The sequence below is a fragment of the Ranitomeya imitator genome, chromosome 8 (assembly GCF_032444005.1).
Source record: "Ranitomeya imitator isolate aRanImi1 chromosome 8, aRanImi1.pri, whole genome shotgun sequence".
Lineage (NCBI taxonomy): Eukaryota > Metazoa > Chordata > Amphibia > Anura > Dendrobatidae > Ranitomeya > Ranitomeya imitator.
Genome location: NC_091289.1, coordinates 13,548,881 through 13,575,062, shown reverse-complemented (window position 1 = coordinate 13,575,062; position 26,182 = coordinate 13,548,881). Strand labels below are relative to the sequence as shown.

Here is a 26,182-nt window from a genome sequence, read left to right as displayed (position 1 = left end):
CTGTCCGTCCCTCGCTCTCTCTGTCTGTCCCTCCCACTCTCTGTCCATCCTTTCCTTTGTCTCTCCGTCTGTCCCTTCCTCTCTCTGTCCGTCCCTCGCTCTCTCTCTGTCCCTCCCACTCTCTGTCCATCCTTTCCTCTGTCTCTCCGTCTGTCCCTCCCTCTCTCTGTCCTTCCCTCGCTCTCTCTGTCTGTCCCTCCCGCTCTCTGTTCATCCTTTTCTCTGTCTCTCCGTCTGTCCCTCCCTCTCTCTGTCCATCCCTCGCCCTCTGTCCGGTCCTTCCTCTGTTTCTCCGTCTGTCCCTCGCTCTGTCTGTCCCTCCCGCTCTCTGTCCATCCTTTCCTCTGTCTCTCCGTCTGTCCCTCCCTCTCTCTGTCCATCCTTTCCTCTGTCTCTCCGTCTGTCCCTTCCTCTCTCTGTCCATCCCTCGCTTTCTCTGTCTGTCCCTCCCACTCTCTGTCCATCCTTTCCTCTGTCTCTCTGTCTGTCCCTTCCTCTGTCCGTTCCTCGCGCTCTCTGTCTATCCATCTCATATTGATAACTTTCTATAATGTTGCTTCTCTTTCCCTCTACAGGAAGCACCATTGGTACAATCACAGACTTAAAGGTCATAGAGGTAACAGGCAAGCGGGTACGGCTGTCCTGGAATGGAATAGCCGGCGCTACAGAATACAAGGTTGTGATTCGCAATGCGGACGGTAAGTTCTCTAACAGAAGAAGTAAAGGTAATGCGATAATGGAGTTTACATTAACTGTAATGAATCACATCTTTTCTCATTATGTAACTTTTAGATCCAAAATGTGCTGATCTGTTTCCTAATTTCTTTCATGGTTCCATATTTCTTAGCGATTCATGAAGTTAAAGGTTTATCCCATTCCATAGTTGTATATTGTTAGGTAGTGCTCAGAAATAAGAAAAGTCTTTGCAATTTATTCCTTACTAGAATTTTCAGCTGTTTTTCAAATATTAACATTTTTCATTTGTGTACAACTCGTTGCCTAGGAGACCGACCACCGCTGCTTTATAGCTCATCAGTATTATGCAGAAGCTGGCCATGATTAGGAGGTAGCAGCGTCCCCCAATAATCCTGGCCAGCTTTAAAAAAAATGCTTACAAGCTTAATAGAAAAGAGCTTGTGAGTACTTTGCATGTTTAGTCAACAGCAGCAGTGGTCGGTCTCCAAGGCTATGACTTGTAAACAAAAGCGATAATATCTCAATAATGGCTAAAATTTTTAATAAACAACAAATTGGAAAATTGCTTATTTTTGCAAGCACTATCCGACAAGATCCATCTATAAATACTGGGGGGCAAAGATAGAAGAGGCCCCAGTGCAAGCACAATATATGGGCCCTTTGCAGCCCAATAGCTCATCGTAATGTACACTTCCACCTGTTTTCGAGGTAGAAATAGGCCTCCTGACCTCTTGGGCCCCTGTATGGCCCCACATGTTGCACCATTGGTATGACCACCAATGCATTAAAATAATTAATCTATTTACCTTAAACCAATAGTGGAAAATCAATTATCAGAAAATCTGTATGCAATATGCTGCTATGCCTCCCCCTAGTGGTGGCTGCAGGAAGCTAGAACTTTATCATTTATATCTATGTCTTCGGAGATTTGGAGCTTTGTATTAGACAAATAGAGCGAAGACCTGTGTACTGTAGATATAAAGATATATTGAGAAATATTCAGTGCAGGATTTTGAACTTATATTAACAGAGAATTGCGTTCAAGGGTGGACTAATGAAAATGGTAAAATATGATTGCAGGAAGCTTTGAAAGAACCAGAAATGTTCCTGGAAACCGAAACACAATTGACATTGATGATCTCGAAGAAAACATAACATACTATGTCCTGATATCAGCGCTTATAGGGAGACGGGAGGGCTCCCCTGTTTCTATCACTGTCCGAACAGGTATTTATCTAATGAGCTTCATGGATCACGCATAAAATTCCATTTTGCCATTGCCAAGCCCCATAGTCACTGCAATGGTTCCCAAACAGCACACATTACCAATGTAAGAAACCAATATAAGTTGTCTCAGATTCTTCTAAGTTGGGAAAAGGAGTACCTGTCATCAGGTGACTTTTCAGAATAAGATATCCTGTGTGTATATAAGGAATAAAACAATTTATGGCCATTATATGACTTGTATCCTGCTTTTTTACACCAATTTTTCCCACTCAGACTCTATCTCTAATTTTCAGTTGTTTCTGAGCTACTGGGTTGTACAGAGCAGTGTAGCTGTGAATCCAACACTGGGGGAGAGGAAAACACTTTCTAGAGAACATCAGCTTGTAGAACATTCTACAGCAGTATTGAGCATTGTAGCTGTGAATCCAAATGTAGCGTAGGGCAAAAAAAAAACACTTAGAAAACAGCAGCATGGAGATCATTATACAGCAGTACTGAGCATTATATCTGTGAATCCATCACTTGGGTGAGATGAGCTTACTAGATTGCAGCAGAATGGAGAACATTAAACAGTGGTTTGAGTGATGTTGTTATGAATCCAACACTTGGGATAGATGAACACTTACTAAAAATATCAAGCAGGGAGTGCATTTTACAGAAGCACTTAGAATTGTTGCTGAGAATCCAGCACTGCAGTGAGATGAATACATACTAGAAAGCAGTAACATGGAGAGTATTTTACAGTCATTACTGAACAGCGTCGCTTTAAATCCAGCAGTGGTGTGAGATGAACATTAACTAAAAAGCAACATTAACTAAAAAGGCATCATATGGAAATGCTGAGTAATGTTGCTGTGAATCCAACACTGAGGTGAGATGAACATTTATGAGATAGCAGCATCATAGAAGACATTAAACAGCAATACTGAGCAGTATAGCTATAACTTGAGCATTGACGTGAGATAAACACTTTCTAAAAAGCAACAACATGGAGGGCATTATACAGGAGTACTGAACAGTATAACTGAATACATCACTGGGGTGAGATAAATATTCACTAGAAAGCAGCAACATGGAGGAGACTATACAGTAGTACTGAACAGTGTAGCTGTGAATCCGGCAGTGGGTGACATAATCACCTATCAGGTTGCTGTGCTCTAACTCTCGAGTTAAAAGTTCATGTATTTGACAAAGACAGATATTAGCTTTATTTCAGAGTGGATGATAAATTTAGGAAGCAGGGGAGAGTTTTGTGGTGGGAAAAAAAGGCTCTTAAGTGGAAGAATAAGCAGATTTCGCTAATAATATATGCTACAAAATTTCCCATGTTCACTTGTACCATTGAGTTGTGCAGTTTGTTAAAACAACAGTGATATCTATGGGTCTTGTCATGGTTTTCCATAGTAGATTATTTTCTCATTGCAGAGACAGTCACCTTTTCCATCACAAACCTCCGTGTCTTGGATGCAAGACGAGGACGTATCCGATTGGCATGGAACGGCTTTCCCGGTGCCACAGAATACAGGATCTTCATCAGAAACTCAGAGGGTAAGGCCAACATTCATCACAGCATCAGAGGGGCATTTTCCAGAGCTCTCGCAAATGAAGCTATATGATGGCCCATTGTCTGCAACCTGTAGTGTCCAGCAGCGTATACAAGGTATGGAAGATGGAAGCCGTATACCCAAGGGTTCATTATATAAAGCTCCTGGGCCCTAATGCAAAACCTGTACCAGGGCCCCCAAGCATCAAAGTCGATTTACAGTAAAGGTACCGGGCACCAGGACCCCAAAGCGTTTGCAGCCCCTGCATTGTGTATATTAGTGGTCTCCATCCCGAGGCTCCATCAGTGGTCTCCATCCTGAGGCTCCGTCAGTGGTCTCCATCTCGAGGTTCCATCAGTGGTCTCCATCCTGAGGCTCCGTCAGTGGTCTCCATCCCGAGGTTCCATATGTGGTCTCCATCCTGAGGCTGCATCAGTGGTCTCCATCCTGAGGCTTCATCAGTGGTCTCCATCCTGAGGCTGCAACAGTGGTCTCCATCCTGAGGCTCCATCTGTGGTCTCCATCCTGAGGCTCCATCTGTGGTCTCCATTCTGAGGCTCCATCTGTGATCTCCATCCTGAGGCTCCATCTGTGGTCTCCATCCTGAGGCTCCAGAGGCTGCATCTGTGGTCTCCATCCTGAGGCTCCATCTGTGGTCTCCATTCTGAGGCTCCATCTGTGATCTCCATCCTGAGGCTCCATCTGTGATCTCCATCCTGAGGCTCCATCTGTGATCTCCATCCTGAGGCTCCATCTGTGATCTCCATCCTGAGGCTCCATCTGTGATCTCCATCCTGAGGCTCCATCTGTGGTCTCCATCCTGAGGCTCCATCAGTGGTCTCCATCCTGAGGCTGCATCAGTGGTCTCTATCCCGAGGCTGCATCAGTGGTCTTCATTCTGAGGCTCCATCTGTGGTCTCCATCCTGAGGCTGCATCAGTGGTCTCTATCTCGAGGCTGCATCAGTGGTCTCCAAACTGAGGCTCCATCAGTGGTCTCCATCCTGAGGCTGCATCAGTGGTCTCCATCCTGAGGCTCCATCAGTGGTCTCCATCCTGAGGCTCCATCAGTGGTCTCCATCCTGAGGCTCCATCAGTGGTCTCCATCAGTGGTCTCCATCCTGAGGCTCCATCAGTGGTCTCCATCCTGAGGCTCCATCTGTGGTCTCCATCCTGAGGCTCCATCAGTGGTCTCCATCCTGAGGCTCCATCTGTGGTCTCCATCCTGAGGCTCCATCAGTGGTCTCCATCCTGAGGCTGCATCAGTGGTCTCCATCCTGAGGCTCCATCAGTGGTCTCCATCCTGAGGCTCCATCAGTGGTCTCCATCCTGAGGCTCCATCAGTGGTCTCCATCCTGAGGCTCCATCTGTGGTCTCGATCCTGAGGCTCCATCAGTGGTCTCCATCCTGAGGCTGCATCAGTAGTCTCCATACTGAGGCTCCATCAGTGGTCTCCATCCTGAGGCTGCATCAGTGGTCTCTATCTCGAGGCTGCATCAGTGGTCTCCATACTGAGGCTCCATCAGTGCTCTCCATCCTGAGGCTCCATCAGTGCTCTCCATCCTGAGGCTCTATCAGTGATCTCCATCCTGAGGCTCCATCAGTGGTCTCCATCCTGAGGCTCCATCAGTGGTCTCTATCTCGAGGCTGCATCAGTGGTCTCCATCCTGAGGCTCCATCAGTGGTCTCCACCCTGAGGCTCCATCAGTGGTCTCCATCCTGAGGCTCCATCAGTGGTCTCCATCCTGAGGCTCCATCAGTGGTCGCCACCCTGAGGCTCCATCAGTGGTCTCCATCCTGAGGCTCCATCAGTGGTCTCCATCATGAGGCTCCCCAGATGTTAAACAATAGCTGTTCCCTGCATGCCCTGACAAGGTGTATTTGCTGGGAGCTGTAGTTCCCCTGGAGAGCCACAAAGTGGAGGCTTTTGCTTCATAGTTACCGCTTCTTGCTCACTGCTTCTCTGTGTCTGTTACCTGTAGATGGGACGGAGCGGAGTCAGGTGATTTCTGGAGACCAGACAACATATGAACTGACGGATATACAGGAAGGCATCACGTACATAGTGAGGATCACGCCCATGGTGGGCGCCAGAGAGGGGATCCCTGTGAACATCAATGTGAAGACAGGTGGGAGTGCAATGTAACGATACACTGTAGATATTTCTATATATCGCAGGCAACGCTGCTTCTGCTGCTGCTCCTGATCTGACACTTACTGGTTTTTCAGAAGATACAGTAGTGGCCGGAGTGGCAAATCTTCGGGTGGTCGATACAACATCATCCAGACTCAGGATTGCATGGACTGGGATTGCCAGAGCGACAGGATACAGAGTGACATGGCGGCACAGCGACGGTAACGGGAAACTGGGGCAGAACAGACGGATCCAGCGCCGCCTATCTATTATCTATAAATCTATCTATCTATCTATCTATCTATCTATCTATCTATCTATCTATCTATCATCTATCTATCTATCTATCTATCTATCTATCTATATATCTATCTATCATCTATCTATCTATCTATCTATCTATCTATTATATATCTATCTAGAACACGGAGGCTCCTTTTTTATTGTAACATCTTCTTCAGGCTGCTCCTGGTATTCCAGTATTCGTGTGTTTGGGGATATGATGCTATGCCAGAAACATTCCATGGAAAAACATGTAACTTTTCCATAAAGCAGACCATTTCTTTTTTATAATCCTGTCCCCTTAAGGGCTCATTCAGACATCAGTGATTTATCACTTATGCAAAAAAAAATGTTTTTGGATCCGAATTTCATCTGTGTTTGGTCAATTGCCAGTTTTTACCATCATCTTCATCAGTGATTTTCATAAATGGATAACTGAATAAATGGCAAAACTTCTCTTGCCATCTGTGTGCTGGACGTAATTGTTATGGACCCATAGACTTCTATGAGTGATTTTTATCTGTGACTCCCATAAAAAGCAGACCAGTGATTGACCCCATAGACTATAATGGTACATGTTTTATCCCTGAAAACCGCGGATAGAACTTGGATGTGAAGCACGGCGGTCCGAATAAGGCTTTAGACGGTAATATTTCACTGTTCCTGATTCTTGCTGAACGTCTCTAATACTCGCCTCTTTTTTAAGGTCGTGAGATCAGCAGGACTCTGCCGGCAGGAACAACATCTTTTGATATCGAACCTTTGCAAGGAAACACGGTTTACGTCATCGGGGTGACGGCTTTAATTGGCAGCACTGAAAGCAGCCCTGCAACGGTCACAGTAAGAACAGGTATTGTGCTGTGTCGCCATAGGCAGGTGTCAAGGTTAACTCAATAGTTGTACAGGAGTTGAAAAACATGGCCACTTTTTTCCCAAAACAGCGCCACCGATGTCCCTTGGTTCTGTCTGGTAATGCAGCTCCATCGAAGTGAATGAGGCTGAGCTGCAATACCAAACACAACCTGTGGACTAGGAGGGCGCTGTTCCTGGAAGAATACTGCCATGTTTTCCTAATCCTGGATAAGCTCTTTGTCTGGATGGCCCGAGCCTCACCCGTATATGTAATCCCTGCAGAAGAAGATTCTGTAGATCAAGTGTCCAACCTGCGAAGTTCTTCTATTGGAGAGAATGTGATCCGTCTGGAGTGGAGCCCGGTTCCAAGAGCGACGAGCTATAGGATCACCTGGAGGCGCCGAGATGGTTTGTCATCTTCACAATTGTAAAAGTGTATTAGGGAACATTGCATCCGAACCTAAAGCACCTGTAGGCCAACCCGTACCTACCCACATTACATGTACCAACCCGTGACAGGCTGCAAACGCTACCACTGTCATCATTTTAGCACTATATGAGGGTATTTTTTGTATATGGTATGGCACAATTATTTTAGGACTATGGGCTATACTGTATACACAGACTGTCCTTCATCCAGGACAAAAATTGAGTTTGCTGCCTTACCCTATCTCCAAATCTGGCCAGGGTAGAGTTTCATCCATTACTCATGTCCCACCAGGCCACCAGGCCACATGTCAGGGTTAGATATTGTCTCGCCACTGGTACATATGTATTAATGCATTGCACTTTGTATTTCCAGGTGTTGAAGTCTCCAGGTTGGTCACCAGGGACGTTACTTCTATGGACATCCCAGATTTGGTTCCGGGGACGGCCTACACCATCTTTGTCTCGACTCTGATTGGTACAAGAGAGAGTGAACCCATATCTATCGTGGCGCAAACAGGTAATGCCGAGATCGAGATTACTTTGGGAATTAAATTGCAATATTATGAGTTTTTGATGACAGCATTATGTGGGAACTAGATGGCAGCATTATACTGAAAGTATGTAGATATAACATTTTTTGAACACTATATGGTGGTATAGTTTGTGTTATATATGGCAGTATTCATATCATACACTGCATATTATGTGGATACTATATAATATATGTGGGAAGTATTATTTAGATCCTACATATTGCTTGGCCACTAAATGGTATTATTATGTGGGAACAAGATGTCAGTATAATGTGGAAAGCATATAGATGCAATATATTATTTAGACGCTATATGGCGATATTATGTGAGTTTTACGTTGGAATAAGATGGCAGTATTATACAGTATGGGAAGTATTATTTAGATATTACATACTTTTGGACACTATAGAGCAGTATTATGTGGGAAGCATTATTTAAATATTTCATATTGTTTAGACACTATATGACAGTATTATTTGAGCTATTATATATTATGATGGAACAAGATAGCAGTATTATGTGGGAAGTATTATATAGATACTACATATTATTTGTATACCATATGGTGTAATGTGGGTTATTTATGGCAATGTGGGAACGAGGTGGCAGTATTATGTGGGAATTATTATGTAAATACAGCATATTTTGATACTATATAGCGGTGTTATGTGCTAAGCATTATTTAGATATTACATATTATTTGTTCTCAATATGGAGATTATTATGTGGGAACAAGATGACAGTATAATGTATAAAGTAAGGTATTATACATCCACTACACATTATTTGGATCCCATATGTTGGTATTATTTGCATAATTAATAGTAGTATTATTTATGAAGTATATTTAGAAGCTGAGTATTCTCTGGACACTATATAGCGGTATTATGTAGGTTATTTCTGGCAGTTTATTGTATCATTAGTGGTATTCTAAAAAGTTTTCTAATCCTCTAACGTGCGATTTCTTCCCATTCTCCTGTAGCTCGTCAGGAGGTTGGTGCTGTGACAAGTCTGAGGATATTTGAGAGCCAGAATATTGTAAGGGTGACATGGGTTGGCGTTCAAGGGGCCACAGCCTATAAAATCTCCTGGAGCCCTGAGAGAGGTATGAAGCTTGTATTACTTTGCTTTTCAGGCGGCCATCATAATACACTCATAATACTGTACCATAGTAGATGGTAAACCTATATAGAGCACTCTATAGATATATATGTGAATGCTACTTACCCTAAACCCAATTTTTAGCATTCCCTTTAGCAAAATTTTCAGCACATGATGTCATCTTGAATGTGGTTAAAATCACACATGCATAAATTGGGGTCATGATGACTTTTGCTGGATTACATTGCACCATTTTCAAGTTGTGCTAATGGGATGTATCAATGGGATTTCTATCTTCCTACATGGTATCGCACTGCCAGACACCTGTAGCATTGGGAGGTTTTTTTTAATTTGCATTTTATTTCACAGCTCAATGACCTGATGATGTTTTTGCAGGTGGTCCTGAACAATCTAAAGAGGTGCCGGGTAATGCCAACACGTTTGAGCTGGTGAACCTGGAGCCGGGTGTACGATATGTTGTCAAAGTCACGGCACTGGTGGGCAATCGTCAGGGAGATCCGGTGTCCACAAGCGTTACAACTCGTGAGTAGATCGGGATGTAATGGACGTTCCTCCTCAAAGCCGGTCTATCTGACTTAATGGAGTGGTGGTGGTATTGCAACATAGGAGGTGTGCATACCAGAAACGGGGTCCTCACCAAAACTAAAAATGAGACTATCCTAGTACTGGTTCTTGATGCCAAAAATACTGCAAGAACTGGTCTTGGTCAACAGTTTTGGTAGTAGAGATGGTAGCTGGACTAGTTGCCCTTTGCATGGTCAAAAGGGGGGCTGCATAGCGCTTTTTTTAGTAGTAGTTGAGTCCATCATGCAAAAGTGTATTCTGTCCAGAAAGACAACTTTTTGAGAAGACCACCACTCCATTTCCATGAAAACTGATCCATGCTGGCCACCTATTTTGAGACAACGTCCCCAATGGAAGACGTCTTTTGATGGCCTCAAGAGGTTTCACAATATGTTTTCCTCATGTCTTTCTAGCGGATATTCCAGTAAATCCTGTGAGAGATCTCAGAGTTATGGATGTAACACGTCAACGGGTGAGACTTACTTGGTCTCCAGTCTCCGGAAGCACCGGGTACCGAATCTACTGGAGACGGGCAGACGGTACGTTCAAGACCAGCCTTAAGTGCCTCCTGCATAGGGGGTCTTCTATTTAGGAATGCAAACTGCTGGTAGAGAAAGAGCAAGTGCTGTCCCTACAGAGACGGAGGGGTACCGCCTATGGTGAAGTCACATCTTGCCTCGTGTATGGTGCATTGCATCTTCTCTGTTAGTTTTAGCTTTTATTTTCCACTTTGAAGGTGGCCCTGAATCGAGCCAGGCGGTCTCTGGAGACGCGAGGTACTACGAAATAGACAACCTTCTAGCCGGCGCCCGATATCAGTTCCGTGTCGTATCCCTTGTCGGGAGCCGGGAGAGTGAAGCTGCGTCAGTCTTGGACAACACCGGTCAGTTTATTTATCGGCACACGCCTGTGAGGTCCGAAGAAAAATATTCTTATTATTTAATTTTTTTTCTCCTCAGCCTGTGGGACGGGAAAGACGGACATTGTGTTCATGGTGCACACGACTCAGGATAATCAGTACAACGAGGGGGCCATTAAGAAATTCCTCTCGCAGGCCGTGTCCTCGGTGGGGCAGCTGGGATCGGATGCTACACAGGTATTAGACGGTATTAGATTCCATCCATTTCTGTCAGAGCAGTGGTTGGCTGGAAATGTAACGTAGCGCCACCATTGCAGGTAGCATCTCCTGACGTAGCGCTATGAGAATAATGGAGTCTGGCAGAGACGTTAGAGTTTATACTGCCGCTGTTTATGCAGCACCGAGGTCATTGTCCCCCTCAAGCACATGAGACCGGGTGAAACAGCAACCTCGGTCCTCGGAGTTATCCCTATCCTGATCCATGGCTCCATTTTGTTTTTTTTCTAACATTTTATTTTATCTCTATAACAGATTGCAATTGGGGCCTACAGCTTCCGGCAGCGGCCATCTGTGCTACTGAACCGATCCAGCGAACTGCGGACGGTGGTGCAACAAATTCAAAACATCCCATTCTCTGACCCCAGTGGAACCACTATCGGTAATGATTACTCTGATTAACAAGTTATTAAGATGTCTGCCTTCATGGGCGGCGCTCAACCAATGCTTGTAAACACATGTAGGCCTCATTTACAGTCTTGGTTACCCATAGCAACAAATCACAATGCAGCTTTCAATTTTGAAGGGTAGTTTAAGAAATGAAAGCAGAGCTCTGATTGGTTGCTATGGACCACAATCACAGTTTTTCTTTCATCAATGAGACCCCCTGATAATCCATGTATAAAAATCAATTTTAGGTAGAAGTTCTGCAATGTGCTGGAGTAAATACATAGCATGGGCAACCAGACCAAGTAACCATTGACAGCCACTATAGATATATGCCGTTTATTATTTTCCTTCCATATAAAAGAAGAAGCCTGTTCTATTTGACGTCATGATACCCATCCTGTAGTGGTAACCAATATACAACACAGTGACTGCACCAGGAGAATAGTGAGTGCAGCTCTGGAGTATAATACAGGATGTAACTCAGGATCAGTAATATAATGTATGTAAACAGTGACTGCACCAGCAGAATAGTGAGTGCAGCTCTGGAGTATAATACAGGATGTAACTCAGGATCAGTAATGTAATGTATGTACACAGTGACTGCACCAGCAGAATAGTGAGTGCAGCTCTGGAGTATAATACAGGATGTAACTCAGGATCAGTAATGTAATGTATGTACACAGTGACTGCACCAGCAGAATAGTGAGTGCAGCTCTGGGGCATAATACAGGATGTAACTCAGGATCAGTAATGTAATGTATGTACACAGTGACTGCACCAGCAGAATAGTGAGTGCAGCTCTGGGGTATAATACAGGATGGAACTCAGGATCAGTAATGTAATGTATGTACACAGTGACTGCACCAGCATAATAGTGAGTGCAGCTCTGGGGTATAATACAGGATGGAACTCAGGATCAGTAATGTAATGTATGTACACAGTGACTGCACCAGCGGAATAGTGAGTGCAGCTCTGGAGAATAATACAGGATGTAACTCAACATCAGTAATGTAATGTATGTACACAGTGACTGCACCAGCAGAATAGTGAGTGCAGCTCTGGGGCATAATACAGGATGTAACTCAGGATCAGTAATGTAATTTATGTACACAGTGACTGCACCAGCAGAATAGTGAGTGCAGCTCTGGAGTATAATACAGGATGTAACTCAGAATCAGTAATGTAATGTATGTACACAGTGACTGCACCAGCAGAATAGTGAGTGCAGCTCTGGAGTATAATACAGGAGGTAACTCAGGATCAGTAATGTAATGTATGTACACAGTGACTGCACCAACAGAATAGTGAGTGCAGCTCTGGAGTATAATACAGGATGTAACTCAAGATTAGTAATGTATGTATGTACACAGTGACTGCACCAGCAGAATAGTGAGTGCAGCTCTGGAGTATAATACAGGATGTAACTCAAGATCAGTAATGTAATGTATGTACACAGTGACTGCACCAACAGAATAGTGAGTGCAGCTCTGGAGTATAATACAGGATGTAACTCAAGATCAGTAATGTAATGTATGTACACAGTGACTGCACCAGCAGAATAGTGAGTGCAGCTGTGGAGTATAATACAGGATGTAACTCAGGATCAGTAATGTAATGTATGTACACAGTGACTGCACCAGCAGAATAGTGAGTGCAGCTCTGGGGTATAATACAGGAGGTAACTCAGGATCAGTAATGTAATGTATGTACACAGTGACTGCACCAGCATAATAGTGAGTGCAGCTCTGGGGTATAATACAGGATGGAACTCAGGATCAGTAATGTAATGTATGTACACAGTGACTGCACCAGCGGAATAGTGAGTGCAGCTCTGGAGAATAATACAGGATGTAACTCAACATCAGTAATGTAATGTATGTACACAGTGACTGCACCAGCAGAATAGTGAGTGCAGCTCTGGGGCATAATACAGGATGTAACTCAGGATCAGTAATGTAATTTATGTACACAGTGACTGCACCAGCAGAATAGTGAGTGCAGCTCTGGAGTATAATACAGGATGTAACTCAGAATCAGTAATGTAATGTATGTACACAGTGACTGCACCAGCAGAATAGTGAGTGCAGCTCTGGAGTATAATACAGGAGGTAACTCAGGATCAGTAATGTAATGTATGTACACAGTGACTGCACCAACAGAATAGTGAGTGCAGCTCTGGAGTATAATACAGGATGTAACTCAAGATTAGTAATGTATGTATGTACACAGTGACTGCACCAGCAGAATAGTGAGTGCAGCTCTGGAGTATAATACAGGATGTAACTCAAGATCAGTAATGTAATGTATGTACACAGTGACTGCACCAACAGAATAGTGAGTGCAGCTCTGGAGTATAATACAGGATGTAACTCAAGATCAGTAATGTAATGTATGTACACAGTGACTGCACCAGCAGAATAGTGAGTGCAGCTGTGGAGTATAATACAGGATGTAACTCAGGATCAGTAATGTAATGTATGTACACAGTGACAGCACCAGCAGAATAGTGAGTGCAGCTCTGGGGTATAATACAGGATGTAACTCAGGATTAGTAATGTAATGTATGTACACAATGATTGCAGCGGCAGAATAGTAAGTGCAGCTCTAGAGTATAATACAGGATGTAACTCAGGAGCAGTAATGTAATGTCTGTACACAGTGACTGCACCAGCAGAATAGTGAGTGCAGCTCTGGAGTATAATACAGGATGTAACTCAGGATCAGTAATGTAATGTATGTACACAGTGACTGCACCAGCAGAATAGTGAGTGCAGCTCTGGGGTATAATACAGGAGGTAACTCAGGATCAGTAATGTAATGTATGTACACAGTGACTGCACCAGCAGAATAGTGAGTGCAGCTCTGGAGTATAATACAGGATGTTACTTGGGAATATAGTAATAAACACGATAAAGTGCCTACATTTGAACATAATCAGATTTTTTGTTTGCTGTTCTTCAGGTGGTGCCATTGAATTTGCAAGGAACTATCTATTCACCCTGGCCTACGGTAGAAGACAGAATGTTCCCGGTGTTCTGGTAATTCTTGCAGATAGCCCATCATCAGATGATACTCTTCAAGCAGCAAACGCCATCAAAGCTACAGGTAACTAAAACAGCGTAATCCTGCCGGACTCATCAGCCACGGGAATAAGAACCTAACTGCAGGACAGCACCAGATTGGAGCTTAATAGTGATGAGCGAATATACTCAGTACTCGAGATTTCCCGAGCACCCTCGGGTGACCTCCGAGTATATGTTAGTGCTCGGAGATTTAGTTTTTATTCCCGCAGCTGAATGATTTACATCTGTTAGCCAGCATAAGTACATGTGGGGGTTGCCTAGTTGCTAGGGAGTCCACACATGTAATCAAGCTGGCTAACAGATGTAAATCATTCAGCTGCGGCACTGAAAACTAAATCTCCGGGTACTTACAAATACTCGGAGGACACCCGAGGTTGCTGGGAAATCTCGAGTACCGAGTATACTCGCTCATCACTAGAGCTTAATGCTACTCGCTGAGGTTGGTGGAGATGTAGTTGAAGAACATCGTGAAGTCTCCTCTTTGCCTTTCTGCAGGTATTCGGGTTTTGGCAGTAGGAACAGATGGGGCTGATCAGGAGCAGTTACGTAGAATAGTCTCAGGTCAGAGCCAGAGGAATTTCTTCTACACGGCGGATGCAGAAAACTTGAACAGCCTCTCGGATCCCCTGTCGGAGGCGATATGTTCTGTCAGCCAAGTTCAGGTAAGTTCTCGACCAACACATTAATGGGAAGAAATCGAAATGCAATCGACTGTTCCCTGTTATCAGCCGGTATGGGATGGAGACTGCAGTTATCTTCTATTGCATGAATGACAGATGAGTGCTGAGATTATTCAGGGATATGGACGTCCATATACAGTGTGAGGAGAAAAGTATGTGCCCCGCCACATTATACCTCTAGGAGATCGTCTCACCTCCCATTCTACATCCATAGACGTTAATATCGAGTCGCCCTCTGGATATAATGGGCTCTGCTCTTCTTGGGAGATTTAGGAAGTGTCTATGAGAATTTTTGCCCCTTCATTCAGAAGAGCATTTGTGGTGTTGGAAGAAGGCCGGAGTGGTTGGATGGGGCTGAGGTTCGACCTCTGTGTGGCCGGGCAAGTTCTTCCACCAAACTCCTCCAATCATGTCTGTATGGACCTTGTGCACTGGCCTAGGTCGACCCCCAATAACAAGCCCAAAGCATTATCCTCCTCCACATCTGTACAGGGGGCACAATGCAGTCAGGGGGGAACGTCCTCCTCTAATCACCAAACCCAGACTCCTCCATCAGACGCAGATAGAGAAGTGCGATCCATCACTGCACAGAACACGTCTCCTCCAGAGTCCAGTAGTGGCGGCTTTACACCACTCCATCCGACGCTCGGCATTGTGCTTGGTGATGTACGGCTGCCTGCAGCTGCTCAGCCATGAAGCTTCCAGCGGGGGCGCAGTGTTTGGGCTGATGTTATACCAGAAGAGGTCTGGACTCTGCAGTTATGGGGTCAGCAGAGCGGTGGTGACTTTTCTGCCCTCTGCTCCTCAGCACTCGGCCCCCCGCTCTCTAATGTTATGGGGTCTCCACTTCGTGGCGGAGTGGCTCTGGTTCCTTCCACTTCTAAATAATATCACTCACAGGTGATGGGGCAAGATTCAGGAGGAAGAAATGTCATGGACGGACTTGTTATCCCGGTGGCTCCTATTACAGGTCCGTGCTGGTATCAGGAGCTCTGCACCACCAGCCGATATGTCACATTTTATTACAAGCTGACGGCATGACAGGGAGACGGAGGTTATACACCGGGGGGAGGCCGGAGGTTATACACCGGGGGGAGGCCGGAGGTTATACACCGGGGGGAGGCCGGAGGTTATACACCGGGTGTGGAGGTGCCGGATGTTGTAACTGGTGTGAGGGGTTGCATGTTATACATCGGGGGCAACGGGACGGGATGAGAAACCCATGATAAATGATTATGACGTGTTGCCAATACCTTTCTCCATGTAGTTTATGTGACTGATATAGCACTAGATACTAACACTAGCGTCTGATATTGGGTGATGCTGATTATTATTGTTCTCCTAGGAGCCCTGTACGGTGCAGTGCCCGAGGGTGAGTATCACAAATGTGATCAGAAAACACCAATTATCCTCATCACAACATTACACATCACAATTCCATGGACAAATGACTTAAAATATGAAAACATGATCTATCTGGACAAATGAATGCTCCGACTGGGCAGTGGAAGTACCGGTCTATGACTGTGATTGTACCAGTTGGACTACGCACTGACTTCACTCACAGTTGCTGTTTTTCAGGATTTGCTCCCCAGGATTATTATGTTTTGTGAGTGCCATCCATGGAGAAGAAAAACTTAGAACATAAACCTTCAAGTAGTTTCAATACCCCATAATGACATCCAGAATGTCTCTATAAAAAGTTCATCTAAAGATCCTCCAGCGTCATGGTGCCACAGTGCAGGAGAGCCCCCATTAACACCTGCAGAATACCCCTATAAACAGTGCCAGCCAGCTTTCACCCATACCCCTTACTAAGGCAGGAGAGACCCCACTACCAGCTCTAAAATGCCCCAATAACAATACCATAATATTCCAGTAACAGGATAGGACATCCACCATTTACATCACAAGAGTGCCATTTCACCCAAATAAACAGTGCTAAAACCCCCATTAACATTTCCAGGGTCCCGCCATAAATACTGCCAATGCACTGAATTAATAGTTCCATAAACAGTGCCCAAGCACCAGTGTAACAATGTCATAACCCCCCTAAACAGTGCAAACTTTCACCACGACCAACCCAAAAGTTCCCCAATAATAAAGGCAAAATACAGCACTAAAGTGCTGCATTAAGAGCATCAGAGAGGCCATATTTCCATCAATAAAGTGCCCACATTGGTAGCATCAGAGTGCCCATAGTTCCATCAGTAGAGTGCCCGCATTGGTAGCACCAGCGTGCCCATATGACCATCAATAGTGTCCACATTGGTAGCACCAGAGTGCCCATAGTTCCATCAATAGAGTCCTCACATTGGTAGCATCAGAGTACCCATAGTTCCATCAATAGAGTGTCCACATTGGTAGCACCAGAGTGCCCATAGTTCCATCAATAGAGTCCTCACATTGGTAGCATCAGAGTGCCCATAGTTCCATCAATAGAGTCCTCACATTGGTAGCACCAGAGTGCCCATATTTCCATTAATAGAGTGCCCGCATTGGTAGCATCAGAGTGCAAATATTTCCATCAATAGAGTCCCCACATTGGTGGCATCAGAGTGCCCATATTTCCATCAATAGAGTGCCCACATTGGTAGCACCAGAGTGCCCATATTACAATCAATAGAGTCCCCACATTGGTATCACCAGAGTGCCCATATTTCCATCAATAGAGTCCCCACATTGGTATCACCAGAGTGCCCATATTACAATCAATAGAGTGCCCACATTGGTATCACCAGAGTGCCCATATTTCCATCAATAGAGTCCCCACATTGGTATCACCAGAGTGCCCATATTACAATCAATAGAGTGCCCACATTGGTATCACCAGAGTGCCCATATTTCCATCAATAGAGTGCCCACATTGGTATCACCAGAGTGCCCATATTACAATCAATAGAGTGCCCACATTGGTAGCATCAGAGTGCCCATATTTCCATCAATAGAGTCCCCACATTGGTATCACCAGAGTGCCCATATTACAATCAATAGAGTGCCCACATTGGTATCACCAGAGTGCCCATATTTCCATCAATAGAGTGCCCACATTGGTATCACCAGAGTGCCCATATTACAATCAATAGAGTGCCCACATTGGTATCACCAGAGTGCCCATATTTCCATCAATAGAGTGCCCACATTGGTATCACCAGAGTGCCCATATTTCCATCAATAGAGTGCCCACATTGGTATCACCAGAGTGCCCATATTTCCATCAATAGAGTGCCCACATTGGTATCACCAGAGTGCCCATATTTCCATCAATAGAGTGCCCACATTGGTATCACCAGAGTGCCCATATTACCAGCATCAGTGACCACTCACAGAACCACAGTGCCCACATTAACATCACAGGTGTGCCCATACTTACTATACCAGTGTACCCATTGTCATGCAGTTTTTCTATCACTAGCACAGACATCTAATCTCTACTTGCCGAATAATTCTTAAGTTTGAATTCATTTTAGGGTGAGAAAGGTCAGAAAGGAGAAATAGTAAGTATCCTTCTTGTGTCCTAAAATAGACACAGAACTATCACGGTCATAAGGTTTTCACTGGCAGGATACTTTTTTTTTTTTTTAAAAACACCTTCTAATTTCAGGGGAGCGGTGGCCGTCCAGGGGCATCAGGACCACCAGGAGACTCTGTGAGTATTATTATCAGGAAGATGCCTTACAAAGCATGTGCAAAAGAAATGAAGGCAAGAATTTTAAATAAATTTTATATCACAGGGTCGACCAGGTTCTCCTGGTTCACCAGGTCCAGTTGGGCCCCGTGGTCCTCCTGGAGAGGGTACAGCCACAAGAGGACTAAAGGGAGAAGCTGTAAGTAACTGAAATTAGTAACTGATCACCTGACCAAATAGAAAATTTGCCACACCCCTATATATTTTAAGCCTCACCCTAAAGACTAAGCCACACCCTGTCACATTAAGCCACATCCACTTTATTGTCCAGAAATTTTGGTTACAACTCTGAGAATAGTGGCAGAAGGTCAGAGCATAAGATTGGAATTTTCCCATTGGTGTTTTTTTTTAGTTCCATGTCAAGCCCCGCCCCTGAGGAGCCTACTCTAGGAAAACACAATGTTCCACCTTTTCCTGGAGTATTTCTTACACATTTTTGAGTCGTAATTGATAGTAGTTGATAGTAATTTGCATTATGGAATGACTGACTAATCACCAAACCATATTTATCGGTATTGCACTATTCTCTGCCACATCCCCTGGATTGAAATGCCAAAATATCACCCTGCTAGGCATTACAGCAGTTTTTGGAGTGAAAATATGGAGATTCCTCTACTCTAAACTTGCCATACAGACTCTTTCTAATTAAAGTGGCGCATTCTCGTATCGTATGGTAACACTTATATACATATATGACTTGTTCTTTTAGGGAGAACCAGGAGCTGATGGTCTCCCAGGAAGTCCTGGTCGCCCTGGCAGTCCTGGCACGCCCGGCACGCTCGTGAGTCACGCTATGTAACATAGTACTGTTAGTATACCGTTGTATATCGTACATGTGCGTTTCACGTTCTTTGTATTTCAGGGGAGTAAAGGGTCCCAAGGAGAAAGGGGGGAAGCCGTAAGTATTCACGCCGCATATAAAGATGGCCGACCCTCATATTGGTACACTCGGTACTCAAATCACTCAATATATTCTGGTCTCTTAGGGGGAACGCGGACCCGCAGGTCCAGTTGGTCCAAAAGGAGAGAGAGGACTACAGGTAAGTGTAAGGGCAAGATGGAAACCATGGAGCCATTTTTCCCGGTCTGAACCTGACAGCTGCCTCCATTGAAATGAATAGAGTTTGTGTTGCTAACATCTTGTGGGCCGTTATGTGGTTGTTCTTATCTCTGTGCAGGATATAATGCAGTTTTTACCATGAAGTCACATTTCTTCTCTGCATAGGGTGAACCTGGGGAGGTGATAAATGGCGGAGGAGCGATACCAGGCCGAAAAGGTGAACCGGGAAATCCAGTAAGTGCAATAAGCCGCACAGCCAGCTCTTCCCTCTCCTAGTGTATCCTCACCCACCCCCTGCAGACTGTGAGCCCTCGCGGGCAGGGTCCTCCCTCCTTATGTACTCGTGTGCCTTTTTATCTGCTCATGTTTAATGTAATTGTCTATATTTGCCCCGTATTCACATGTAAAGCGCCATGGAATAAATGGCGCTATAAAAATGTATAATAATAATAATAATATATAAAATCTCTCTATTAATGACATCATCTTTCTTGCTGTCATCTCTCAGGTAGCAGAAGCTTTGTAGTTTTATGTAAATACTTTAAAGTTCTATAATGAAAAGTTCTGCAACTTTCTTCTCCATTGCTCACCTTTTTCAGGAGCTCAGACTCCTATCAGAGACTAGAAACCTCTCAGGTTTACAAACAACTGGAAAACCATTTAAAAGGGATCATGTCATCAGAAAATACATATTGTTAAAATCAGATTTATATATTAAAAGTATTTTTTTTTTCAATTTTCCATATCTATGCGAAAATAAACTAGAAATCTTGCAATTTTCACACTAATCACTGTCTCATTATGATCACAGAAAAGATTACAATGACCGATTACACCTACCGTATATATACAGTAGATAACACAGGATCCACCATCACTAATAGGTGATGTCACAGCTCACCTCCTCCTCCTGTACAACAACTGATAGCACCTCTATATACAGTAGATAACACATGATCCATCATTCACAATAGGTGATGTCACAGCTCACCTCCTCCTCCTGTACAATGACTGATAACACCTCTATATAAAGTAGGTAACACAGGATCCACCATTCACAATAGGTGATGTCACAGCTCACCTCCTGCTCCTGTGCAATGACTGATAACCCCTCTATATATAGTAGATAACACAGGATTCACCATTCACAATAGGTGATGTCACAGCTCACCTCCTCCTCCTGTACAATGACTGATAACACCTCTGTATACAGTAGATAACACAGGATCCACCATTCACAATAGGTGATGTCACAGCTCACCTCCTCCTCCTCCTGTACAATGACTGATAACACCTCTATATACAGTAGATAACACAGGATCCACCATTCACAATAGGTGATGTCACAGCTCACCTCCTCCTCCTGTACAATGACTGATAATACCTCTATATACAGTAGATAACACAGGATCCACCATTCACAATAGGTGATGTCACAGCTCACCTCCTCCTCCTCCTGTACAATGACTGATAACACCTCTGTATACAGTAGATAACACAGGATCCACCATTCACAATAGGTGATGTCACAGCTCACCTCCTCCTCCTCCTGTACAATGACTGATAACACCTCTATATACAGTAGATAACACAGGATCCACCATTCACAATAGGTGATGTCACAGCTCACCTCCTCCTCCTGTACAATGACTGATAACACCTCTATATACAGTAGATAACACAGGATCCACCATTCACAATAGGTGATGTCACAGCTCACCTCCTGCTCCTGTACAACAACTGATAACACCTCTATATACAGTAGATAACACAGGATCCACCATTCACAATAGGTGATGTCACAGCTCACCTCCTCCTCCTGTACAATGACTGATAACACCTCTATATACAGTAGAAAGCACAGGATCCAACATTCACCATAGGTGATATCACAGCTCACCTCCTCCTCCCCCTGTATAATGACTGATAACACCTCTATATACAGTAGAAAACACAGGATCCGCCATTCACAATAGGTGATATCACAGCTCACCTCCTCCTCCTCCTGTACAGTGAGCGATAACACCTCTATATACAATCCTTTACAGATATTATCATAAAGTAGGATTCTTATATACGAGTCTTGTATTTAGATTCCACACAAATGTATAGAAATATCTAATGTTCTTCTCTATGGGCTGTGTCTCATTTTGAAGGTCAGCCATATTTATGTGATTGCTGTCATAACAGACACAGACCAAGAGCAGAAAAAAGAAAAAAATATATACCAGCTCACCTGTCGGCATGTGTTGTGGGGAAGCACGGATAACGTGTAGTCATCATGTGAGCAAGCAATCCAAAAACTTTGGATTACAGACCAAGAGTGATGCTGTTTTCAGAGATTTTCATAGTAGTCTCTGTGCATCACTAAATCTGATCTAGCAAACCTAATGTGCACTGACCCATGATGAGTGTTTATCTATTTCTATTAGGGAATTCCTGGTCAGGCTGGAACCCCGGGTCAGAGAGGAATACCAGGAACTCCAGGACAACCTGGGCCAGAAGGACCAAGTGGAGCAGCAGGTGTTCCAGGACAATCAGTGAAGGTGATTTTCTATATCTTGCAGATAATTGAACTACTACAATATTTCCATTTGTGTTAAAGAAAAAACTACTATAATACTGCCCCTCTGTATAAGAATATAACTACTATAATACGGTCCCTCTGTACAAGAATATAACTACTATAATACTGCTCCTATGTACAAGAATATAACTACTATAATACTGCTCCTATGTACAGGAATATAACTACTATAATACTGCTCCTATGTACAAGAATATAACTACTATAATACTGCCCTCTATGTACAAGGATATAACTACTATAATACTGCCCCCTATGTACAAGAATATAACGACTATAATACTGCCTCTATGTACAAGGATATAACTACTATAATACTGCCCCCTATGTACAAGAATATAACTACTATAATACTGCTCCTATGTACAAGAATATAACTACTATAATACTGCCTCTATGTACAAGAATATAACTACTATAATACTGCCCTCTATGTACAAGGATATAACTACTATAATACTGCCCCCTATGTACAAGAATATAACGACTATAATACTGCCTCTATGTAAAAGAATATAATTACTATAATACTGCCCATATGTACAAGAATATAACTACTATAATACTGCTCCTATATACAAGAATATAACTACTATAATACTGCTCCTATGTACAAGAATATAATTACTATAATACTGCCCATATGTACAAGAATATAACTACTATAATACTGCTCCTATATACAAGAATATAACTACTATAATACTGCTCCTACATACAAGAACATAACTACTGTAATACAGCTCCCTATGTACAAGAATATAACTACTATAATACTGCTCCTACATACAAGAACATAACTATTATAATACTGCTCCTGTGTACAAGAATATAATTACTATAATACTGCCCCTATGTACAAGAATATAACTACTATAATACTGCTCCTACATACAATAATATAACTACTATAATACTGCCCCTATGTACAAGAATATAACTACTATAATACTGCTCCTATGTACAAGAATATAACTACTATAATACTGCCCCTATGTACAAGAATATAACTACTATAATACTGCTCCTATGTACAAGAATATAACTACTATAATACTGCTCCTATGTACAAGAATATAACTACTATAATACTGCCCCTATGTACAAGAATATAACTACTATAATACTGCTCCTATGTGCAAGAATATAACTACTATAATACTGCTCCTATGTACAAGAATATAACTACTATAATACTGCCCCTATATACAAGAATATAACTACTATAATACTGCCCCTATATACAAGAATATAACTACTATAATACTGCCCCTATGTACAAGAATATAACTACTATAATACTGCCCCATGTACAAGAATATAACTACTATAATACTGCTCCTATGTACAAGAATATAACTACTATAATACTGCCCCATGTACAAGAATATAATTACTATAATACTGCTCCTATGTACAAGAATATAACTACTATAATACTGCTCCTATTTACAAGAATATAACTACTATAATACTGCTCCTATTTACAAGAATATAACAACTATAATACTGCTCCTATGTACAAGAATATAACTACTATAATACTGCTCCTATGTACAAGAATATAACTACTATAATACTGCTCCTATGTACAAGAATATAACTACTATAATACTGCTCCTATGTACAAGAATATAACTACTATAATACTGCTCCTATGTACAAGAATATAACTACTATAATACTGCCCCTATGTACAAGAATATAACTACTATAATACTGCCCCTATGTACAAGAATATAACTACTATAATACTGCTCCTATGTACAAGAATATAACTACTATAATACTGCTCCTATGTACAAGAATATAACTACTATAATACTGCCCCTATGTACAAGAATATAACTACTATAATACTGCCCCTATGTACAAGAATATAACTACTATAATACTGCCCCTATGTACAAGAATATAACTACTATAATACTGCCCCTATGTACAAGAATATAACTACTATAATACTGCCCCATGTACAAGAATATAACTACTATAATACTGCTCCTATGTACAAGAATATAACTACTATAATACTGCCCCTATGTACAAGAATATAACTACTATAATACTGCCACTATGTACAAGAATATAACTACTATAATACTGCCCCTATGTACAAGAATATAACTACTATAATACTGCCCCTATGTACAAGAATATAACTACTATAATACTGCCCCATGTACAAGAATATAACTACTATAATACTGCTCCTATGTGCAAGAATATAACTACTATAATACTGCTCCTATGTACAAGAATATAACTACTATAATACTGCCCCTATATACAAGAATATAACTACTATAATACTGCCCCTATATACAAGAATATAACTACTATAATACTGCTCCTATGTGCAAGAATATAACTACTATAATACTGCTCCTATGTACAAGAATATAACTACTATAATACTGCCCCATGTACAAGAATATAACTACTATAATACTGCTCCTATGTACAAGAATATAACTACTATAATACTGCCCAATGTACAAGAATATAATTACTATAATACTGCTCCTATGTACAAGAATATAACTACTATAATACTGCTCCTATTTACAAGAATATAACTACTATAATACTGCTCCTATTTACAAGAATATAACTACTATAATACTGCTCCTATGTACAAGAATATAACTACTATAATACTGCTCCTATGTACAAAAATATAACTACTATAATACTGCTCCTATGTACAAGAATATAACTACTATAATACTGCTCCTATGTACAAGAATATAACTACTATAATACTGCTCCTATGTACAAGAATATAACTACTATAATACTGCCCCTATGTACAAGAATATAACTACTATAATACTGCCCCTATGTACAAGAATATAACTACTATAATACTGCTCCTATGTACAAGAATATAACTACTATAATACTGCTCCTATGTACAAGAATATAACTACTATAATACTGCCCCTATGTACAAGAATATAGCTACTATAATACTGCTCCTATGTACAAGAATATAACTACTATAATACTGCTCCTATGTACAAGAATATAACTACTATAATACTGCCCCATGTACAAGAATATAATTACTATAATACTGCTCCTATGTACAAGAATATAACTACTATAATACTGCTCCTATTTACAAGAATATAACTACTATAATACTGCTCCTATTTACAAGAATATAACTACTATAATACTGCTCCTATGTACAAGAATATAACTACTATAATACTGCCCCATGTACAAGAATATAACTACTATAATACTGCTCCTATGTGCAAGAATATAACTACTATAATACTGCCCCTATGTACAAGAATATAACTACTATAATACTGCCCCATGTACAAGAATATAACTACTATAATACTGCTCCTATGTGCAAGAATATAACTACTATAATACTGCTCCTATGTACAAGAATATAACTACTATAATACTGCCCCATGTACAAGAATATAACTACTAGAATACTGCTCCTATGTGCAAGAATATAACTACTATAATACTGCCCCTATGTACAAGAATATAACTACTATAATACTGCCCCTATGTACAAGAATATAACTACTATAATACTGCCCCATGTACAAGAATATAACTACTATAATACTGCTCCTATGTACAAGAATATAACTAGTATAATACTGCCCCTATGTACAAGAATATAACTACTATAATACTGCTCCTATGTACAAGAATATAACTACTATAACACTGCCCCCTATGTACAAGAATATAACTACTATAATACTGCTCCTATGTACAAGAATATAACTACTATAACACTGCCCCCTATGTACAAGAATATAACTACTATAATACTGCTCCTATGTACAAGAATATAACTACTATAATACTGCCCCTATATACAAGAATATAACTACTATAATACTGCCACTATATACAAGAATATAACTACTATAATACTGCCCCTATGTGCAAGAATATAACTACTATAATACTGCTCCTATGTACAAGAATATAACTACTATAATACTGCCCCATGTACAAGAATATAACTACTATAATACTGCTCCTATGTACAAGAATATAACTACTATAATACTGCCCAATGTACAAGAATATAATTACTATAATACTGCTCCTATGTGCAAGAATATAACTACTATAATACTGCTCCTATGTACAAGAATATAACTACTATAATACTGCCCCATGTACAAGAA

General features: G+C 41.9%; 1 protein-coding gene across 1 annotated transcript in view; it reads left to right on the top strand.

Annotated features, from left to right (window-relative positions):
• Positions 1-26,182, top strand: part of COL7A1 (collagen type VII alpha 1 chain) — a 156,115-nt gene that overhangs the window by 70,259 nt on the left and 59,674 nt on the right. The window contains exons 15-39 of the mRNA XM_069736324.1: positions 576-698; positions 1,777-1,923; positions 3,349-3,471; positions 5,448-5,594; positions 5,695-5,820; positions 6,588-6,731; positions 7,016-7,141; positions 7,536-7,679; positions 8,678-8,800; positions 9,193-9,339; positions 9,795-9,920; positions 10,118-10,264; positions 10,341-10,477; positions 10,772-10,898; positions 13,868-14,011; positions 14,485-14,651; positions 16,015-16,041; positions 18,140-18,166; positions 18,274-18,318; positions 18,404-18,496; positions 19,067-19,138; positions 19,220-19,255; positions 19,344-19,397; positions 19,583-19,651; positions 21,850-21,963. Of these exons, the coding sequence (XP_069592425.1) occupies positions 576-698; positions 1,777-1,923; positions 3,349-3,471; positions 5,448-5,594; positions 5,695-5,820; positions 6,588-6,731; positions 7,016-7,141; positions 7,536-7,679; positions 8,678-8,800; positions 9,193-9,339; positions 9,795-9,920; positions 10,118-10,264; positions 10,341-10,477; positions 10,772-10,898; positions 13,868-14,011; positions 14,485-14,651; positions 16,015-16,041; positions 18,140-18,166; positions 18,274-18,318; positions 18,404-18,496; positions 19,067-19,138; positions 19,220-19,255; positions 19,344-19,397; positions 19,583-19,651; positions 21,850-21,963 (2,735 nt within the window). The remainder of the gene's footprint in view (positions 1-575; positions 699-1,776; positions 1,924-3,348; positions 3,472-5,447; positions 5,595-5,694; positions 5,821-6,587; positions 6,732-7,015; positions 7,142-7,535; positions 7,680-8,677; positions 8,801-9,192; positions 9,340-9,794; positions 9,921-10,117; positions 10,265-10,340; positions 10,478-10,771; positions 10,899-13,867; positions 14,012-14,484; positions 14,652-16,014; positions 16,042-18,139; positions 18,167-18,273; positions 18,319-18,403; positions 18,497-19,066; positions 19,139-19,219; positions 19,256-19,343; positions 19,398-19,582; positions 19,652-21,849; positions 21,964-26,182) is intronic.